The sequence below is a fragment of the Pygocentrus nattereri genome, chromosome 26 (genome assembly GCF_015220715.1).
Source record: "Pygocentrus nattereri isolate fPygNat1 chromosome 26, fPygNat1.pri, whole genome shotgun sequence".
In the NCBI taxonomy this organism is placed as follows: Eukaryota; Metazoa; Chordata; class Actinopteri; order Characiformes; family Serrasalmidae; genus Pygocentrus; species Pygocentrus nattereri.
The window spans coordinates 26,952,883-26,972,707 of NC_051236.1; the positions used below are offsets into that span (position 1 = coordinate 26,952,883).

At 40.2% G+C, this 19,825-nt stretch overlaps 1 protein-coding gene across 6 annotated transcripts in view; it reads right to left on the reverse strand.

Annotated features, from left to right (window-relative positions):
- LOC108427685 (LIM domain containing preferred translocation partner in lipoma) overlaps window positions 1–19,825 on the reverse strand; it is a 259,778-nt gene that overhangs the window by 175,181 nt on the left and 64,772 nt on the right. For all 6 annotated transcript variants that reach the window (XM_017698033.2, XM_017698030.2, XM_017698035.2 and 3 more), the window contains one exon: window positions 9,970–10,166. In XM_017698033.2, coding sequence (XP_017553522.1) covers window positions 9,970–10,162 — 193 coding nt within the window. In that variant the 5' untranslated portion in view covers window positions 10,163–10,166. The remainder of the gene's footprint in view (window positions 1–9,969; window positions 10,167–19,825) is intronic.

Sequence of the window (19,825 nt, forward strand, 5' to 3'; positions counted from 1 at the left end):
CCTCAAAAATCATTCATATGACTGTAAGTCATGTGAACTGCTGTGAACAATACATTATGCAAAACATAACTACATTATGTTGCATTAGGACAACTACAGCCATGATACCTGAACAATATATAGGCTAGTATCACACACTTTACTCCATACCACCAAACATCACGGTAGAAATAATACCACAAAACAAATTTATTAACATACCAATCTTGAAGATTTAGAGCCAATACAGATTTTCTTACAGTCACATTGGCTGATAGTTGATTTTTTTGGAGATTGTGTGGGCTAGCTGAATAAACCAGCCATTAGGGGTGTACTTTGTGTACTTCTGGTGCCGGTCCCAAGGCCAGATATATGGTGAAGGTTGCGTCAGGAAGGGCGTCCGGCGTAAAACTTGTGCCAAAACTATCATGCGGATCACAAATATGATTGCCATACCGGATCAGTCAAGGCCCGGGGTAACAACGACCGCCTCCGGTGCTGTTGACCAGAAGGGTGCCGGTGGAAATTGGACTAGTGTAGGTCGAAGACCATCAAAGAGGAGAGGAGGAAGGTGGGTTAGAAGGCAGCGAGAGAGAAGGAAAGGCAGGAGTGTGGAGGTTAGAGTAGGGACTCTGAACATGGGGACAATGACTGGTAAAGGCAGAGAGCTTGCAGGCATGATGGAGAGAAGGAAGGTAGATATTCTGTGTGTTCAGAAGACCAGATGGAAAGGAAGCAAGGCCAGGAACATTGGAGGTGGATTCAAACTGTTATATCATGGTATAGAGAGGAAGAGAAATAGAGTAGGGATAATCCTAAAGGAACAGCTTGGGAAAAGTGTTCTGAATGTAAAGAGAGTGTCAGACAGGATCATGAGCCTGAAGTTGGAGGTTGATGGTGTGATTTTGAATGTGGTCAGTTCATATGCACCACAGGTTGGTTGTCAGAGGAGAAAGAGGAATTTTGGAGTAAGATGGATGAAGTGGTAGATGCTCTCCCTAGAGAGGAGAGATTGGTGATTGGTGCAGACTTCAATGGACATGTTGGTGAAGGGAACAGAGGGGATGAAGAGGTGCTGGGTATGTGTGGTGTGAAAGACAGAAATGCGGAAGGTCAGATGGTTGTAGATTTTGCAAAGAGAATGGAAATGGCTGTGGTGAACACGTATTTTCAGAAGAGGGAAGAACACAGGGTGACATACAAGAGTGGAGAGAGGTGCACACAGGTGGATTATATCCTTAGCAGGAGATGCCACCTAAAGGAGATTGGAGATTGTAAAGTGGTGCCAGGGGAAAGTGTAGCAAGGCAGCATAGGGTGGTTGTCTGTAGAATGATGTTAGAAACAAAGAAGAGGAAGAGAGTGAAGACAGAGCCAAAGATTAGATGGTGGAAGCTGAAGGACGAGGATGGTTGCAGGCAGTTCAGGGAAAAATTGCAACAGGCCCTTGGGGGCAGTGAGGAGCTACCTGAGGACTGGGAAACTACAGCTAAGGTGGTGAGAGAAACTGGCAAGAATGTGTTGGGTGTTTCGTCTGGTCAGAGGAAAGAAGACAAGGAAAGTTGGTGGTGGAATGAGGAAGTCCAGGAGAGTATTCAGAAGAAGAAGGCAGCTAAGAAAAAGTGGGATAACCAGAGAGATGAAGGAAGTAGGCAGGAGTACCGTGAGGCTAGTCGCTTAGCGAAAAGAATGGTGGCAAAGGCAAAGGCTCAGGCCTATGATGAGCTGTATGAGAGGCTGGACAGTAAAGAAGGAGTAAAGGACTTGTATCGTTTGGCTAAACAGAGAGATAGAGCTGGAAAGGATGTACAGCAGGTTAGGCTGATAAAGGATAGAGAGGTAAATGTACTAGTGAGTGAACAGAGAGTGATGAGTAGATGGAAGGAGTACTTTAAAGAACTAATGAATGAGGAAAACGAGAGAGACAGGAGGACAACGGGGGAGAGATAATGGATCAGGAAGTGCAGAGAATTGGTAAGGTGGAAGTGAGGGCAGCTTTAAAAAGGATGAAGAATGGAAAGGCAGTTGGTCCAGATGACATACCTGTGGAGGTATTGAGATGTTTAGGAGACAAGGCAGTGGACTTTTTAACCAGGTTGTTTAACAAAATCCTGGAGAGTGAGAAGATGCCTGATGAGTGGAGAAGTGTACTGGTCCCCATTTTTAAGAACAAGGGTGATGTGCAGAGCTGCAGTAACTACAGAGGTATAAAGTTGATGAGCCACACACAAAGAGTTGTTGAAGCAAGGCTAAGGCGAGAGGTCCAGATCAGTGAGCAGCAGTTTGGTTTCATGCCCAGAAAGAGTACCACAGATGCAATTTTTGCATTGAGAGTGTTGGTAGAGAAGTACAGAGAAGGTCAGAAGAAGCTGCATTGTGTCTTTGTGGATCTAGAGAAGGCATAGGATAGGGTGCCAAGAGCGGAACTGTGTACTGCATGAGGAAGTCAGGTGTAGCTGAAAAGTATGTTAGGGTGGTGCAGGACATGTATGAGGATAGTGAGACAGTGGTGAGGTGTGCAGTTGGAGTGACAAATGGTTTCAAGGTGAAGGTGGGGTTACATCAGGGATCAGCTTTGAGCCCCTTCTTGTTTGCAAAGGTGATGGACAGGTTGACAGATGAGGTCAGGCAGGAGGTTCCATGGACCATGATGTTTGCAGATGACATTGTAATCTGTGGTGAGAGTAGAGAGCAGTTGGAAGAGAATCTGGAGAGGTGGAGGTTTGCACTGGAGAGGAGAGGAATGAAGGTCAGTAGAGACAAGACGGAATACATGTGTGTGAATGAGAGGGAGGCAGGTGGAAAGGTGAAGATGCAAGGAGTAGAGGTCGTAAAGGTGGATGACTTCAAATATCTTGGGTCAACCATCCACAGCAATGGACAGTGTAGAAAAGAGGTGAAGAAGAGGGTGCAGGCAGGATGGAGTGGGTGGAGACGGGTGTCAGGGCTGATGTGTGACAGAAGGATAGCAGCAAGAGTGAAAGGGAAGGTTTACAAGACAGTAGTGCGTCCTGCTATGATGTTTGGTTTGGAGACTGTGGCTCTGTCTAAAAGACAGGAGGCTGAGCTGGAGGTGGCGGAGATGAAGATGCTGAGATTTTCGTTGGGAGTGACAAGGATGGACAAGATTAGAAATGAGCAGATCAGAGGGACAGTAAAGGTGGAGCAGGTTGGAGATAAAGCCAGAGAGGCCAGGTTGAGATGGTTTGGACATGTGTTGAGGAGGAATAGTGGATATATTGGGCAAAGAATGTTGGAGATGGAGCTGCTGGGTAGAAGGAGAAGAGGTAGACCTCAGAGAAGGTTTATGGATGTAGTGAAGGTGGACATGGAGATGGTTGGTGTAAAAGTAGAGGAGGCAGTGGATAGGGCAAGATGGAGGCAGATGATCCACTGTGGCGACCCCTAATGGGAGCAGCCGAAAGAAGAAGTAGTAGTGTGGGCTAACTGAATACGTGATGAGCACTAGCAGATATCTAGTACTTTTAATTAGCCAAAGTTTCAGCATGATTTGCTCTTTAATGACCCAAACTAGCATTTAAAGTTCTTACACAAAAATCAGTTCATGTAAATAAATCAGTTTGTATAAATAACTTGAAATCAAAGTGCTACATAGAAAATAAGGCATAACTTGCTATTTAACACAATGGTGCTTATATAGAGAATGCTAAAGTTAGATCACTCTTGCTGTAATTACTGTGTTATAATAATAATAATAATACATTTTATTTCATGGCGCCTTTGTTGATTTTCTACACGAAAATAAATAATAAGATGGGTAAAATCACCTACAGGGAACAAACAAAGTGGCATTTTTTGCAAATAATTTCTCTATTCTTAAGTACTTACTTGCTAAATTGAACACATTATGGAGGAATATACATATGTACATACACACACACACACACACACACACACACACACACACACACACACACACGCACACACACACCAGGGGCATCAAACCTTTGCATACGACCGCACTGTAGGTATTATGTTCTAACATTTTAGTTCAGGTGTAACATCATTTAAATGCAGCACTAGTGCATACACCTAAATCAAGTTATTAACATTCCAAATTTTGCGTCCTAGATCAGCCAAAATAAAACAAAATAATACATTTCCCAATTGCTGATTGTGTGTTTGGAGCAAAAAATGAAGAACGAGGGCTCCTCAGGTACACTTCAATTCCTTAACGTTTTAACACAGCTTACCAAGCTAATAGCTATGCAACCAAAACTATACGATTTCACATCCGTTACAAAGTTTTCAGTATACTTTTAATATTAACAAGTTCTGTAAGCTTAAGAGCTTGAATATCATGGTGACAACTTCAACACTACATAAAAATGATAAACAGCTCTATAGTCTGAGCTGCTCAGGCCAAGTCCACATCTAATAAATCTGTCCAGACGAGACTTACAAATCTAATAAAATGTGGCAAAATCTATCATAAGGTATATTAAATAAATCTTTAATTAAATCTTATTGAGAGCAAAACACAAAGATTCGAAACACAGATGTGAAATTCTTGGATCATGCAATACCTATTAAGCTACATTCTGTGAGAAACTAAATTTGAGGGAATTTGATTTATTGCAGATAGATGCATGCCACAGATGCTGTTACATGAGCAGAGTTCATACACAATGATGTAGTGAAACTTAAATGTACACTGAAACCTGACGTCTAAAGCGAGACAAAAGAATCCTTGTCTCTTGTAACTCTCTTCAGTGATGATGACCTATGTCAACAACACGTACTTCATTCATAATGCTCTTGACAATGTCAAGGCAGTGTTACTGAGTTCAATAAAGAACTGCATGTTATATTATACTACAAACAGCAGGTTTGCATGCATTAGTGTCAACACCCAGTAGAGGGAGAAAACCATGTGAATTAAATATAAGGCAGACCAGTCACCACAAGTGCTGTACAATAGTCACAGAGACTTTCCTTCATTTAATTCCCAGTCACAACAGCCATTACGCACAAGTCATTCATTTTCCAGGAAACATTTCTGAGGAGATTAGATAACTAAATAAGATAACTCAGGAAACAGGTATTTCCAAAAGTTAAAAAAATGTATTATTTAAAGATATAGAGAAAATGGGGCTTCTACTAACTGAAAGACCTGTTAGACCACCAAAACTGTCACCATCAGATAAACAGTACTTAAAGCACTCGTCTTTGAGTGGAGGACAGGGGGGGGGGGGGGGGGGGAATCAAGCTCCACTCTTGCTTCAGATCTTAAAAAACCCACAGGTGTTTCTGTCCCTCCTTCAACTGTGAAAACTCAAGGCTGTGAGTCGTGTAGCTGTCAAGAAGTTGTTACTGAGAAAAGGAAACGGACAAAAACAAGAACGATGCACTGACCACTCAGAACCCAGATCCCAATAAATATTGAAAAAATAGATATTATATTTAGTTGTTGAGGCTTCTGTGTCATTTTCTGTTACAGGAGTTCTCCAGACTATTAAATAAAAGTGAATGACTTTAATTTAATAGCTGTTTTATTGCTGAAAATTAAACAGGATGGTTTCTGTCTTTTGTACCGCATTGTCTCAATTGCTCAGTCTATTGGACTTAATATGACTCATCTTCTTCTCAGGACGTAATCCTGCAAATATCCCAACATATAAGACAGTGAAAACATGTTGAGCTTGTTTTCTGCCATGTGTTAAAAGAACAAGGCTTTAAGTTCTCAACAGGTCTGCAAGTTTGTATCCCTTGAGGCTCTGTACTTCTGTCTGTCCAGCTTACCTTTTTCAACCATCACAACACACTTATATGACCAGTCATAGCTCAGGAGGTGCAAAGCACACCTCAACACAACTAATCTCATTTAAGGGCAGCATAGGTTACCTACAGCTTCTATTAGCATCAACACCGCACTTACACTGCCTAGAAGATACAAAACCTAAATGTGAAATCTGCTTCAGAATGACAGAACCGTGCAGTGCTATGAAACTTTCCCAATTTTACAACAAAGTGACAAAGGTTCTTGCCTGCACTGCATCAGAAAGGAACTCCGAGATTACAACTTATTATTCTTAGCTAAGCCTCATGAAATGACATGGAGCCCATCTCATCTCCATGGAGGACCCTGACCTACATTCATACGAACACAATATAAACTCAACACAGCTATCACACAATAATTCTATCTGACTGCATGGTGTCCTATACATACAGAGGTACAGCTTGTTCTTCTCAACTGTCTACAGAAACAAGTTGCAGCATCTCAGCATAGTAAACTTCGACTTTGATTGCCGTCCAAACATCTAAGGGCACTTCATTGTAATTCCATCTAGATGCATGATCTCCACTTAAACAGTGATCAATTACTACTAAACTTGCTTTTCCACTGAAATGTCAACCCTTTTCTCCCTGTGCTCTAATATGTTTGAAGCAGTGAGTGATGTAATAAGGCGAGTTATCTCTCTCCTACTGTGGAGCAGCTCTTTGTCTGGGACGCAAAAGTGTAGTCCCCCCTACTCGGCTCACTGCGATAGCTCCCCTATCTCCATACTGGATTTGACTTAAATCTACCCTTCTCCACTTTACATCCCTAACAAAGACTCCTGTCTCCCTCTCTCTCTCTCTCTGTCTGTCTGCGCTTCCACAATCAAAGAGTTGCAGGGCTACAGGCACTGCAAAGAAAAAAAAAAGGGGGGAGAGAAGAAAAAGAAACCCCTCCAAACCTTTCAATCTATCTTACAATGCTGTGAAATGTACCAAAATAGAATGGCTTAATTAATACAATTTTCATCGCAAAGATAAACTTTAAGTCATATTTCTAATCAGCGAGCTTTTTAGGGTCCAGAAAGCCTGCACTGTAACCATGGAAACATGGCTACAAATGACAGAGCTGCTATCAACTAATTAGTGGAAGAAAAGAGCGCTGTTATTGCGGAAACAAATTCTTAATAATAGTCTTTAAAATAGAAATTAACAAATGACCAAAGTGCAAGCTGCTAGCTAAAGCTTTTGGACAGGACTGACAGAATTCGAAGTTTGCCAAGACACTGAAAAGGTATTTATACCAGGAGGTGTGGATGCTACTAACAGGCTCTCATCCAGCTACTTTTTTTCCCCTGTAATTGTCTTTATCCAGCTTTTACCATAGCAGTATCATTTTTTTTAACATTATCACATTTCAACAACACAACCAGCACATATACGTGTCTCACTTAGACGGGAGTTCAGTCTTTCAGACACAACTTCCATATTGGCAGATAAAGAGTACAAAGAACCCTGAAGAGATGGTTCTAATTGTGTTTTTCTGAAAATTTCTGAAAATTTCTGAAAGAGTAGTTATTGCACTATACACAGAAGCCTGAGAAGCTCAACATGTCCCACCTCTATGCTGAGTGCATGTAAATTATTAGTTTTACTGCTCAACTGCAGTCAATTGGGTGCTCACAGAGCACGAGAAGGACGCAAAGAAAGTCTACAAAAATCACTTTGTGCACCGTCTACTCCATAATCAAGAAATAGAAGAAGCATCACAAAAGCCAAACAATGACTAGACCAGGCCATCCATCTAACCTGAACAGTAGTCAGAAGCAAACTAAAATGGGATGCAATGTGAGGCCAGGAACAACTCTGAAAGACTTCCAGGTGTCAATAGCTGAGACAGTCAACAACTTCCAAAGACGTTCTAAAGCGGCCAAAGTGAACGTTCTTGAGTGGTCCAATCAAACGCTGATGTGAATCCTCTCAAGTCCCTGCAACGAGTGTTAAAATTTTTGTTTATTACTTTTACATATAGTCATTTATTTAGGTATTTGCTATGGACACTCTTATCTAGAGCAAATACCTAAAAGTGCAAAGAGTGAAAGCCAAAGTGACACAAAGCACAAAGATACTGCAACAATCTATATGGCTGGCCAGCATATATTCTTTAACAAAGAACCCTTTTTCCAATTTGAAGAACCCTTTCACAATGCAAAGATCCCTTTAATCGTGCAAAGCGTTCTTTGAGGGTTCATGCTTTTATATAGAACCATTTTCTTTAATAAAGAACCCTTTTCCACCCTGAAGAACCCTTTCACAGTGCAAAAAAGTTTAATCATGTAAAGGGCTCTTTGAGTGCTCATGGGTCTCTATAGAACTGTAGAAATGTAGGCCAAGGAACTTCAGAATACGAGAGACTTGTACAAACTTTTTTCAAGAGTAAAGGAAAATTCTTCACTCAGTGTGCAGAAAGAGTAGACACCTATCCAAAATGACTTTGCAATGACTACAAAATGACAGTCGTTGCTTCTATTGCTTTTTGAAGGATAAAGAACCTTATTATGTTGGGAAAATGTGAGCATCAGATTGTTAAAGAAATATAATGTATTTAAAAACATTTCACTTTGCAATTACATAAACGTGAATGCCATATGTAATATCTGACTAGTCCTGCAAGCCATTGCACTTTCGACCCCCCCGCTTTCTATGTCACTATGCTGCCCCTGATGCACACAAATTTATGGCAGTATTATTTGATGACTCACACTTCTGTATTATATGACGGTAACACTTTTATGCAGTTATAATCCGATCATAATTCTTCAACTGTGGTGTAAAGCACTTCACAGCATGCCAGCAGTCTTTATTGGAGGGGCACAGATGAAGGCCACGCTGCATGTAAACAGTCTGTTATCTTTTGAACAATATGTCTCCACGCGGGAGGAAACCTTCTAAACATTTACTCTGTACATTTCTGTAGGTCACAGAATGATAGACAAGATTAATATTAATGGATAAGCATCACGTTGACAATCTTTTGAACAGGAAATAAAGGCACACTTTCACTGATGCTGAAAATAAGTAGACATCCTCATCAGAGAACACACGTCGGCACATTTAACGCACAACTGTGTATTGCTGAATTTAACGTATTGAACTCTTAAAATGTGGCATATACTAAAAAGGTTACAGTAGATTTAAATAATGTTTTTCTTCCCATAAATGGGAAATTCAGCAAGTAAACAGAAAGGGTGCTGCAGACAATTGCCATTTTTAAAAACTGTTTACTGCATTTTTTTTTTAACTTGCTTTCACTTAGAAAATTAATATGTAGTTTCAGCAGGGGTGCCAGCCAAATGTGATGTCAGACTGACTTAGCATATTTGAAGATTAAGGGGTAAAATCATCTTTAATGGCAGCAAACAATTCATCTAAGTTGCTGTTCCTTGTCGTCAGCGGAGAGGGAAGGGTGGGACTACGGTATGGGGACCACAGAGGGCTATAGAAATCATTAGGAGAGAGAGCTGGCAGAAGAGAATGGCATTAGTCTGACCCATAAGAGACCGCAGCCTGACACTGAGGCTACTGCTGCTCTAATGGAATGTGCTCTTTCAAAAACCCAGAGAATGTCTGCATCCAACGACCCTTGAGGTGCTCAGTGCCCATACAAAATCCTCCAGCCTGCTTATAAATGCCCAACCTCGACTACAGCCTTTTAGGAAGAGCATTCTCTGAACTCCTATTACAAATTAAAGGAACATGTTAGATTAAAGTAATGGGACACTGCTGCCTCAGTGAGCCACTATAGTTGACAGTAATGCAAGCTTCTTGCAAACTTCTCTGGTCTTGCATAGCTCTGCCTGTTACATCTTACAAAAGCATTAAGCATATTCATTGCATTTGGTGAATCTGGAGCGAGAGCTTGGACTTGAATAGACAATGTAGAAACAAATCAATGAGCTACAGTGATGGAATATTTCTGCAAGCCATTTAATGAAGATATTAAACTAATAATAAAATAAAAATAAGCAAACAAAGACAATACTTGGCTTCTCTCGTTAAAGGTTTTATATGTATGTCATGTGGCATATGCTCTTTTCTACAGTCTCTCACTAAGGCAATTGTAGCCATAGGAGCCTTGTCCAAAGACTCTTCTAGGCAAGACTCTCCATGTCTATGCAGTTTTCTACATGTTTCTAACTTTTATATTTCAAATGGACATCTCCCTCCATTATGTGTTTGCGTGGTCTCACCTGCACCCTCGTGTCCACCCTCTCCCGGCTGTTTGTATGGGTTGAACTTGGGTTTTGGAGCCACCACAGGAGCAAACTTCTTAGGGGCCTGCTGCTGGGAGATGGAGATGCTTGTGGTGCCCATGGGCAAACTAGTCTCCATTCTTGCAGTGACATGACCATGCTGGTCCCCATCATTCTGGCCACTCCACATGATTCTGCATCACAGAAACAGAAAGAAATAAGTGAATGCTAACGTTACTGTTATTATACATTCGCTTAACGCAAAATGAACATTTCTAATCGTTTGATCATCACAAGGTTTTATCCACTTAGCTGTACTGACTCAGTGACACTTTTCTTTAACCACATGAACTGATTGGCCTGAAAAAAGAAGCAGCCACCAGAACATTTATGCTGCAAGAACATCCCAGCTAGCAAGAATAAATTCATTTGATCAATTTCAGCGTGTAGAACTTACTGTGTGCTACCAGGTTTTATATCACTGCATGAAATCTGCACAAGACTTCTTTTCTTGTTGAATGCACTGTGTTCATTTCCAAGCGAGTGTGTGAGCTCATTCAGAACCAGTAAGTTCTTACTGACTTGTTTAGTTAAAGTATTTATGAAGTATCACTGTGACATTTTCCTATTCATGTGTTTTCTTGTTCAGAACGGTAGCTTGTGACGAAAACTGAATAAAAAACCAAAAACGATTAGCTTTCTTACACCTGCTCTTTACAAATAATAGCAATATTAATGAAAAATCAGACAAAATAGCATAAAGTCAAATTTTTTGTCAGTGTTAAAGGGTGAAAGCCTAACATTGAGAATTTTTAATGGTTTCAAAAATCAAACTTTGCTTGAGAACAAGCTGACCCCTATTAAGTTCATGTCCCTCTCTGGTAATGCGGCTGTGTCACCTTCAGCCAGTTCAGGGGTGAATGTCATTAGAGATAAAGCATCTCAGCATGGCACCACAACCAGTGGTGGACAGTAACTAAGTAAATGTAATTTGTTACTGTACTTAAGTAGTTTTTTCGTGTATCTGTACTTTACCTAAGTTTCTCCATTCTGGGCGACTTTTTCCTTTCACTCCACTACATTTCAGAGTCTAATATCCGACTTTTTCCTCCTACATTCTGAGAAATCTGTCGTTCCTTTTGGTTTCTGTGTGTATAAAAAGCGCAAAGCCAGAGCACCAATCAGGGCACAGCGGTCACTTTGTTCTGAGCTGGTTTTGACCTGTTGGTCATACCGACCCAGTGCAGCACGCGGTTCAACGTCAGTGCAGCAGCGTAAAACTTTGGGAGAGTCTGTTCAACATAAATGATGAACTAACTTAACTTTGTGTAAATAGAGCACAATATAGAAATATGTCCACATATGCAGTCGAGACTGACGTGGCTTTTTTCTGAATTTCTACAAACACCATTTCATTTTATAGTAAATTAGTTTGGGCTGGTTTATGTTTATGAACAGACGCCTACAGATCAACATAGTAAAGGAGCTCATCTGTGATCCTGAGTTTAAAGCCAGTTTTTATTCAACTTAAACTTGGAACTAAGTTGTTCCTTCAGTGTTTTGTGCTTCTGATCATTTTAATAGACGTCAGCGTCACTAATTAATGACGTTCTATTAAAAGACTGGTTTACCAAGAGAGACGCTGGAGGACTTTCACCTGAAATGAGTTCATGAAGCCAGTCTGGTTATAAAAATGATAACAAGACATCAGAGCCAGAATTACTCTTTTAGTACTTTTACTTAAGTACATTTGAAGGTAAATACTTTAGTACTTTTACTCAAGTTGAGGTCTAGAGTAAGGACTTTTACTTTTACTGGAGTGATATTTTACCCTGGGTGTCTCTACTTTAACTCAGGTACATGATTTGTGTACTTCGTCCACCTCTGACCACAACAACAGACTGTGTTAATTTTTCCTCGAATGCTCATGGCAAGGCACCAGGTAAGAAAGTGCTTGTGAACCTGAAATTTTATATCTGATCCCCTGCTGGAAAGAGTGCTGTGATTTGAGCTGCGGACTCCCGGCTAAGCACTAGGGTTAGCACTGGCACTGCTGACCGAGGCCACAACCACTTGCTACCGTCTCCTGAAATGTCATCCATCCGGATTTAGCAACCAATGTCAGCGCTCTGCAATGCATATCTTTCAAGTTATTAAAAACTCTGATACATCAATAGCTAGGAGTGAATGTGACGAGGGCTTGGGAGGGAATGTTTTGTGCAGGCCAACCTACTGCACATTACAAGTGTAATAAAGTTTAGAAGCCATGGTGTTGCTACAAAGACAAAGAGATGGCACCGCAGCTTCCATTCAAGAAAACGTACTACAATGAGAGAAAACATGCAGAACAAACAGTCCATTTGAGGGCTGAGACAGAAACAGCATCTCTTGCGTGCTACCCTCATCTTGGGTGCACTAGCACATGACAGAGGTGTGGGGGCAAAGGTGGAAAATTACCCGTGTTAGCTGGGGATCAGATGTCCCTGGCAGGTCCTAAACATGTGTATGTGTGATTGAAGAGACGGTGTGTGCTGCCAGCAAAGTGCTACGCAACAAGATAACGAGGAGCACATGTGTGGCTAAGTTAATTGGGGCTTGTACTTGAGAGTACAGGGCAATAGCAGGTCAGTTACTGCCCAACCCTGCAGGCCTTAACCAAAGCCTCATGATCCTCGATGCCGGATTTCCTAAAAAAAAAAAAAAAAAAAAAAAAAAAGGGACAAAGCAGACTACCAAACGAAAGTCAAGTCTGATATAATTATGTCATTAAGAGGGGAATAAATCTCACCAAGTGATGCTCTAAGTGCTGTGATACAGTCATCAATTACAGACTGAACCTACTCTGTTCATATGGGATGCCAGAAGTTACTTGGCCACAATCAGGTCCCTAGATGAACTTCACAGATATGGTGCTTTGTGTTCTGGAACATTTACTTCTATGAATTACACATTAAAAATGATTCTTATCAACAGGGGTGTAAATATAACATCATACAACGATTCAACTCGACTGAGATTTATTGTACAATGAAAATTGTTTATTGCTTTATGACGCCTCAGTTTTCATGACTACTTGATTCAGTTAATTTGTTATGATTCAGCAGGTATGGGAAACCTATTTGTCTGTTCACCTCTTCATTTACATTGTGAAATACCCGCATTTGCTTCTTTTTTAGGTTTGATTTATTGGACGGCAGATTTGGACCAGAAAGGCCTAACACTTCATTACGCATATTCATTACTCATTAACATAAACGCGCAGATGTTTTATCAATAATGTGTGCCACTGGTCGAATGGAAGAATTTTGACAGGGCATGGAAAGAAAATTAGCCTTCTTGGCTCAGTGCACCTGTCACAAGAAGCCGAACTGATCTGCACACGACGTCTCAAGTTGTGTCTCTTCAGAGCTGCCTGTTTACTGAAAGACTCACACTTTTGCCTTTGCTGCAGTCTCGGTGCAGTCTCACGGCAGTTAACATTAATCTTCTGAGTTTGAAAGTTTGCAGCGCAAGGGCATCACTGAAACAGCCAATACTGATAGCAGATTTTTGCATTGCCCAGCATTAGCAGCCACATCAAATTAAAGACAAGAGTGTTGATCTGGCATTTAATGTTTAAACAGGCTACCAGCATGGATGTTAAGAAAAACAACCAGCAGCTAACAGAAAAAATACATCAAATGAAGCTTTTAAAAATCTATTTCACAGGTGTGATACAAAGGTGGTGGCATCAGGACTGTTTGAAATTCAAAAGCAATGGCAGACAGCTGCACACTCACACATCTTGTGATGGGCACTTTGGCTCTGTTCAGTTAGGCAGCACACCGATAAACCGCCTCTTTCAGATGCCAAATAGCCCTTCATTAAGTAGCACTGACAGCACACAAGCTTGTAGGTCGATGATTTAAGATGTTCTGGCACAAAGTAGGGATGCACAATCGGAATCAGCCAAGATCGAAATTGAAAGCTTTTTGCTCAAAACATTTATTTTGGCGTATCTGCGTTGCAATTTTATGCTGTAAAACGTGTAACGTGAGGCAGATAAGTGCACGCTGCTGCTACACCTATACTAATACCTTATAGTATAATCATGCATTACTCATCGTGTTAAATAGCCAGCTGCCTTTTACTTTTCAATGTAGCACCATGAGGCATTGCCAGAACTGTCACAACGTGGTGTCCAGGTTAGGCCCAGTGAATGTACTGGGGTGCAAATGAAAACAGTGGCTGATGCCACTCCTTCAGGTGTCAATTAGAGTCCGTTTTTCAAACAAATTTGTTCATCTAATCATATTTAGCTCTACAGTCAGACACTTCATCTTTTCTGTCTGGTTCTCAAAGATCCTCGAGATACGTGAGCTGATGATGAATTCAGATTTGAAAAAGATATCAAATTGTGCTAAAAGCCACAAAAGGCTCCACTCGTCTGATCACTGTACACATCACAAGGCTGCACACGGACTGTAACCATGACACCATAAAACAGCCCATAACAGCAGCCATTTTCTGTATTTTTGCTCTTTTTAAGATGTTATTTTCAGGCCCGGGCCAGATTTCGGCATGATGTACAATATCAGACATCATTTCGTTCAACCCCAAAGAATTCAGCATCAATAAACCTGAAGTTAGCTGCTTCTTCGCCAGCATCTCGTTCAAACTTAAAAATCTCTCTCAAACTTAAAATGTTATGAAGCCTCGTCATTTTCTAGAAAATTTTCTCGTCATTCCTAGAAACCTAGATGTTATTTATCTGCTTTAAAATAAAAAAATAAAAATGTCAGTTTGTCACAGTATAGAGTAAAGAATGTTTTATACTGTATGGCCAACAGAAATTAATATAAACGTGCTAGTGAGCTGCAGGTGTTCGTTTACCCTGCACAGTGTGAGCTTCAAAAACTTGTTTCCAACAAAAGTTGGGATGCTGAGCAAAATGTAAATGAACATAGAATGCGATGATGTGCAAATCATATATTTTACATTTAATTGAAAATGGTACAAAGGCAACTAGTCGAAACACAATTTTATTGTTTTAAGATATACATCCATTTAGATTTTAATGCCAGCAACATGTTTCAAAAAAGTTGGGCTTGATGTGTAATCACTGGGTAATGCTAAAAAAAAAACCTGGTGGAATCTCTCATAACTAATTAGGTTAAATGGGAACCGGTCAGTAGCATCTCAGTTGCATGTAAAAAGGGCATCCCAGAGAAGCTGAGTCTTTCAGAATTAAAGATGGGGAGGGGCTCACCACCCTGTGAAAGACAGCACAGGGCAAAATGACCAAATAACATTTCTCAATGTAAAATATCAAAAAACATCTACAGTACATATTAAAATGATTCACAGTATGACAGGGCCTTGCTTATTTCAGCAAGACAATGTCAAACCACAATCTGCACACATTACAACAGCATGGTTTCATAATAAAAGTCTGGGTGCGAAACTGGGCTGCATGCAGTCCAGTCACCCAGTCCCAAATGTTTACAGAGGGTTGTTAGAAGAAGAGGTGATGCAACACAGTGGTAAACATGCCCCCGTCTCAACATTTTTAAAACACGCTGGCATCAAGTATTTTTCGAATGCCAATCAAACTTCAGTTTCAACATTTTACATGTTGTTTTTGTTCCATTTTCTATTCAATATAATGCTTAAATGATTTGTACATCTTTGCATTCTGTTTTTATTTACATTTTGCACAGCTTCCCAACATTTTTGGAAACAGGGTTGCACTAAAAACACTAATAACAGTTTGTTGCAGTGAATAAACTGCAATCAGCCATAAAAATTCAAATTGGTGCATCCCTAGTACAAAAACATACTTCGTGCTGATTAGATAAAACACAAATTGCAAGACAGGAACATAAATACTGAATGACTATAAATGATGGTTCCTACTGCTGTTCAGAGAAATCCTTAGAGGCTTGGACTACCTGAGGAAAATCTGGTTGCTAAACTACACATACTCTCTGACTGATATGAAGGATAAAACCTCATATTAAATTATGCTTATAGATTTTTCTGCACGCTCCTGCTTTATTTTCAATCAGGAGTGTCAGTGCTCCTTATTAAAAAGCTTACCATGTAACCGTTATCTAATTGCGACCTTCAGACTGTTGCACTGAGGCATTTTTATACCGCATAGTTCCCATTTAAGGTGCACTGACTTCAGATCAAAAAGGAAATGAAATCTGCCACATCATCATTTTCAACAAATCTTATGCAAGTCTCACTGATCAATCAAGGGAAGGTATAAGGAGAATAAATGAACCTGGTAAATATGTATAATAACGTCATATCAGCTGCACAACACCATAGATGGCTGACAAGGACTACCTAAGGAGATTTTGTTTGGACAATAAATTCATCAGACGGACAGACACACGTTACACGTCAGAAAGGATGATTGATGGCACGGACCAGGTGTGGAGTGGTGAATGAATCACTGGCTAGATCATGAAAAGGAGAAGACTATGCACTTTATGGCGGATACAGCCATAAATTCAGCTCGACTCAGGAGTTACACTCATTTTCATGTGATGTTTTTGTCGGGAAGACGTCTAAAGGAGCCAGAGGCTTTGTAAGTCGTGAGAAAAAGTGAAATTCGTTTGAGATTGCTACAAAGTAATACAAACTGAAAAACAAGGCCTAGGCACAAATAAGTAACACTTAAGAAAAAAAAAGAAAAGAAGAAAGAAAGAAAGAAGAAGAAAAAAAAAAACTTGGTGCTGGGTGAGGTCACAAACAGCTGTTATTTCACCATCCCTCCCCACAGTGGTAAAATGTTGAAACACAGAAAAATTTCTACACCGCGTTAGATTTCGTTTTCGCTCTTTCTTTCTCTTTTTTTTTTTTGCCCGTGCTTTCTTTATTGTGGAAGCTTTTTTTTATTTATTACGATTTTTTTCGCTGCTGCGCTGTTTGGCTGCTGTTTTATCCTCTCGCTGATTGATGCAGGCTTTACGTTTTCCCTCCGGAGGGAAGCCAAGACAGCCCACGCACAATCATCTTTTAATATCTGCTCCAGCTCCCTTCATCCTTTCCCTCCCTCTCCCTCAGTGTGCAGCGCTTATTTACTGAGAGCACGCACCAGCATCTCTTTGTCTGAGCTCGCGAGTTTCCACCTCTGCCTCTCTTTCAGAGGGAAACGAGCATGTTCGGTGCCACTCACGCACCACAAGGGTCATCAGTGCAAACACCTCCGGCGGATTTGTTACAGCACCTGTTTGCATGAGGATTCTTCCTTCCTTGTCTTGCTCAGACTTAAGCAATGTAGTTTACTAAATTCCAGACATAACTGCACTGTCACATTAAACCTGGGTTGTGGTGATTATTTTGGCTAGTATTGTATTTTCAGACAAGGTTTGATCATTGGATAAAATAAGTATACTGTGTATGCTAAAACACACGAAAGGTGGGTCTTCTTGCTCACTAATAGAGGTGGGGGGGGGGGGGTGGGGGGGCAACCTAATGGGGCAAAATGTTCAAGTAGAACATGCTGTTGGGTACTTTTTAATAGACTCATCCTAAAGACCGTGTTTGTATCATAATAGTAACTTTGTTTTTTCATTTACTGAATTGTCTGTATAAGCCACACAGTTCACACCCACAGTACTGTGCAAATGTCAAAAACCCTTTTTATTCGCCTCCACTTATTTCATTTCTAGTCAAAACAGCCATTTAGGACAAGTTACTCCTTTTTCAGTGCCAGAAAAAAAGCAGAAAATCAAAATACACTCACAGAAATTTACACAGATGACTCAACAACTAAACATACCGTCACGTCTTTCAGGATTTAGTGTGTCCACATTTTGCCTCTATCACATTGTTCATTCCTTTTCGGGAGGCTTGCTTTTATTTTTATTTTTTTTCACACCCTGAAGTTCAGTCTTAGGAGTTGGTTGTGTTTTCGGTTTGCCTCAATCTAAGAAACTCAAACACATTCAGTGATGCTGAGGTCTGGACTCTGGAGTGGACAGTCCGTTGTCCTGAGAACACCAGCATCTATTGTTTTTTCTTTTGTCCATTTGCTTTTCTCAGTAACGGCTTCTTGACAGCTGAATTAATAGCGGAGCTTGAGATTCTCCTCTCTCTCAAAGATAAAAGCTTTAAGTACTGTTTATCTGATCGTGACGGTTCTGGTGGTCTACCAGCTCTTGCATGGCTGCCCCTCTCTTCTCTCTCTCTTTGAATACTTTTTTGAACTCCAATTTTGGGGAAAAACTTTTTTCTGTTAACTTTGCCCTACACAAGTGGATTATCTCCTCTAATCTCCTCAGAAATATCTCCTGATGAATGAATGAATGAACTTGCATTTAATGGCTGTTTTCATAGGACTGGGAGTTACAACCAAGTGTCCTAAAGTAAAGAATGAGAGAAGCCAACATCCACCCATATAAATAAAACAGTTCATATTTTGGGAGTTTTAATTCATAAAATTGATCAAAAAGATGCAATGTTAATAATTATACTTCAATTTAATTCTGCTGATATTAGCTATTCCAATTTGCACTTAAAATTTCGACAATCTCTCTTTTCACTAATCATATTTATTTTATGCATACATGTAGGTGGGAAAGCTTGTCTGGCTTAAACAAGATAAAAATGGGCTGAATTAACTGCATTTTTGACAATTTATCAGACTTTTTACTTTTGACTGTTATAACTAGCCCCTCCATCTGTTACAATTAACCCCACCTAGGGGGAAGAGCTGTAGCTGAACTGTTCATAAATGACAGGTGCTCGAAACAAACATTTTCATTTCTACCAGGGATGTATAAAAAAAATTAATCTTGCTCAAATATTTTAAATTACTTATCGAAATCAAACGGGTTAGGCTGCTTCACAGCATATCGCAAGATCTGTATTACAAGTTGGCAGGACATTATTCGTTCTCAATGAGTAAGTCACAATACGCATGTTAATATTTTTCAATACAGGAGTCGCAGGACGATAAGAGCTGACAGATTTCATGCTATTAAACGCAAAATATTGGTGATGGTTCCTATAGTTCTATTTAACATAGTCCTCCTTAAAATCGATAACCATGAACATTAAAAAACTCCACTGTGCAGCTCTCGCAACTGGAAAAAACAACGGTCCAGCTTCTTATAAGAATTTTCCTCTTGAACTTAACCAGAGTGCTCAATTTCAGATGGAACAGAACAAGCTGGCGAACAGTCCATTCTGGCCTTGTGGAGAAAACGAGTCTCGGCAGCTACTCCTCCCACCAGCAATCGCCAAGAGACGATTCTGAACAGGCAAAATCAAAACTCCCAAAACTCTCCGTACAGCTTTTAGCTACAGATTTTCCCGTTTATTCGGCCATAGAATCCACCTCTATTTGTCTGTGGATTCCGTAGTTTGCTGGGAGCAACTGAGCCACTTTAGTAGCTTCCATCGCACTCATTTCAGCCAGAAAGAAGAAACACAATATCAGATTGTAAACTAACTTGTAATGCACAGTTCACTTAATATTGAGAAGTAACTCGATAGTTTACATCTTATATTAATTTTATATTATCGTGTATTAGATATTACACTTTTATGTTCTTTATTTATTTTGCATCTTCAAAGAAAATGACCTGTGCCAGTAACCCCTTCGATGAGCACTACTGTCTTTGAAAAAGAGCAGAAAATGTTTTGGGAATCACCAAAAAGACATAAGAAAAACGAATGTTATGAAGTTGTTAGCTTCTTGTCTAACTCTGTACTGAAAAAGTACTGTAATGCGAAAGTGGCAATAGGTATCATATCATGAAACGTGCATATTTCAAGTCCTAGCTACAGTTAATAGTCGTGCTGTTTGGTCTATCAGGTCAGAGGATGATGTAAGTGCTGGTAGAACCAACACCCA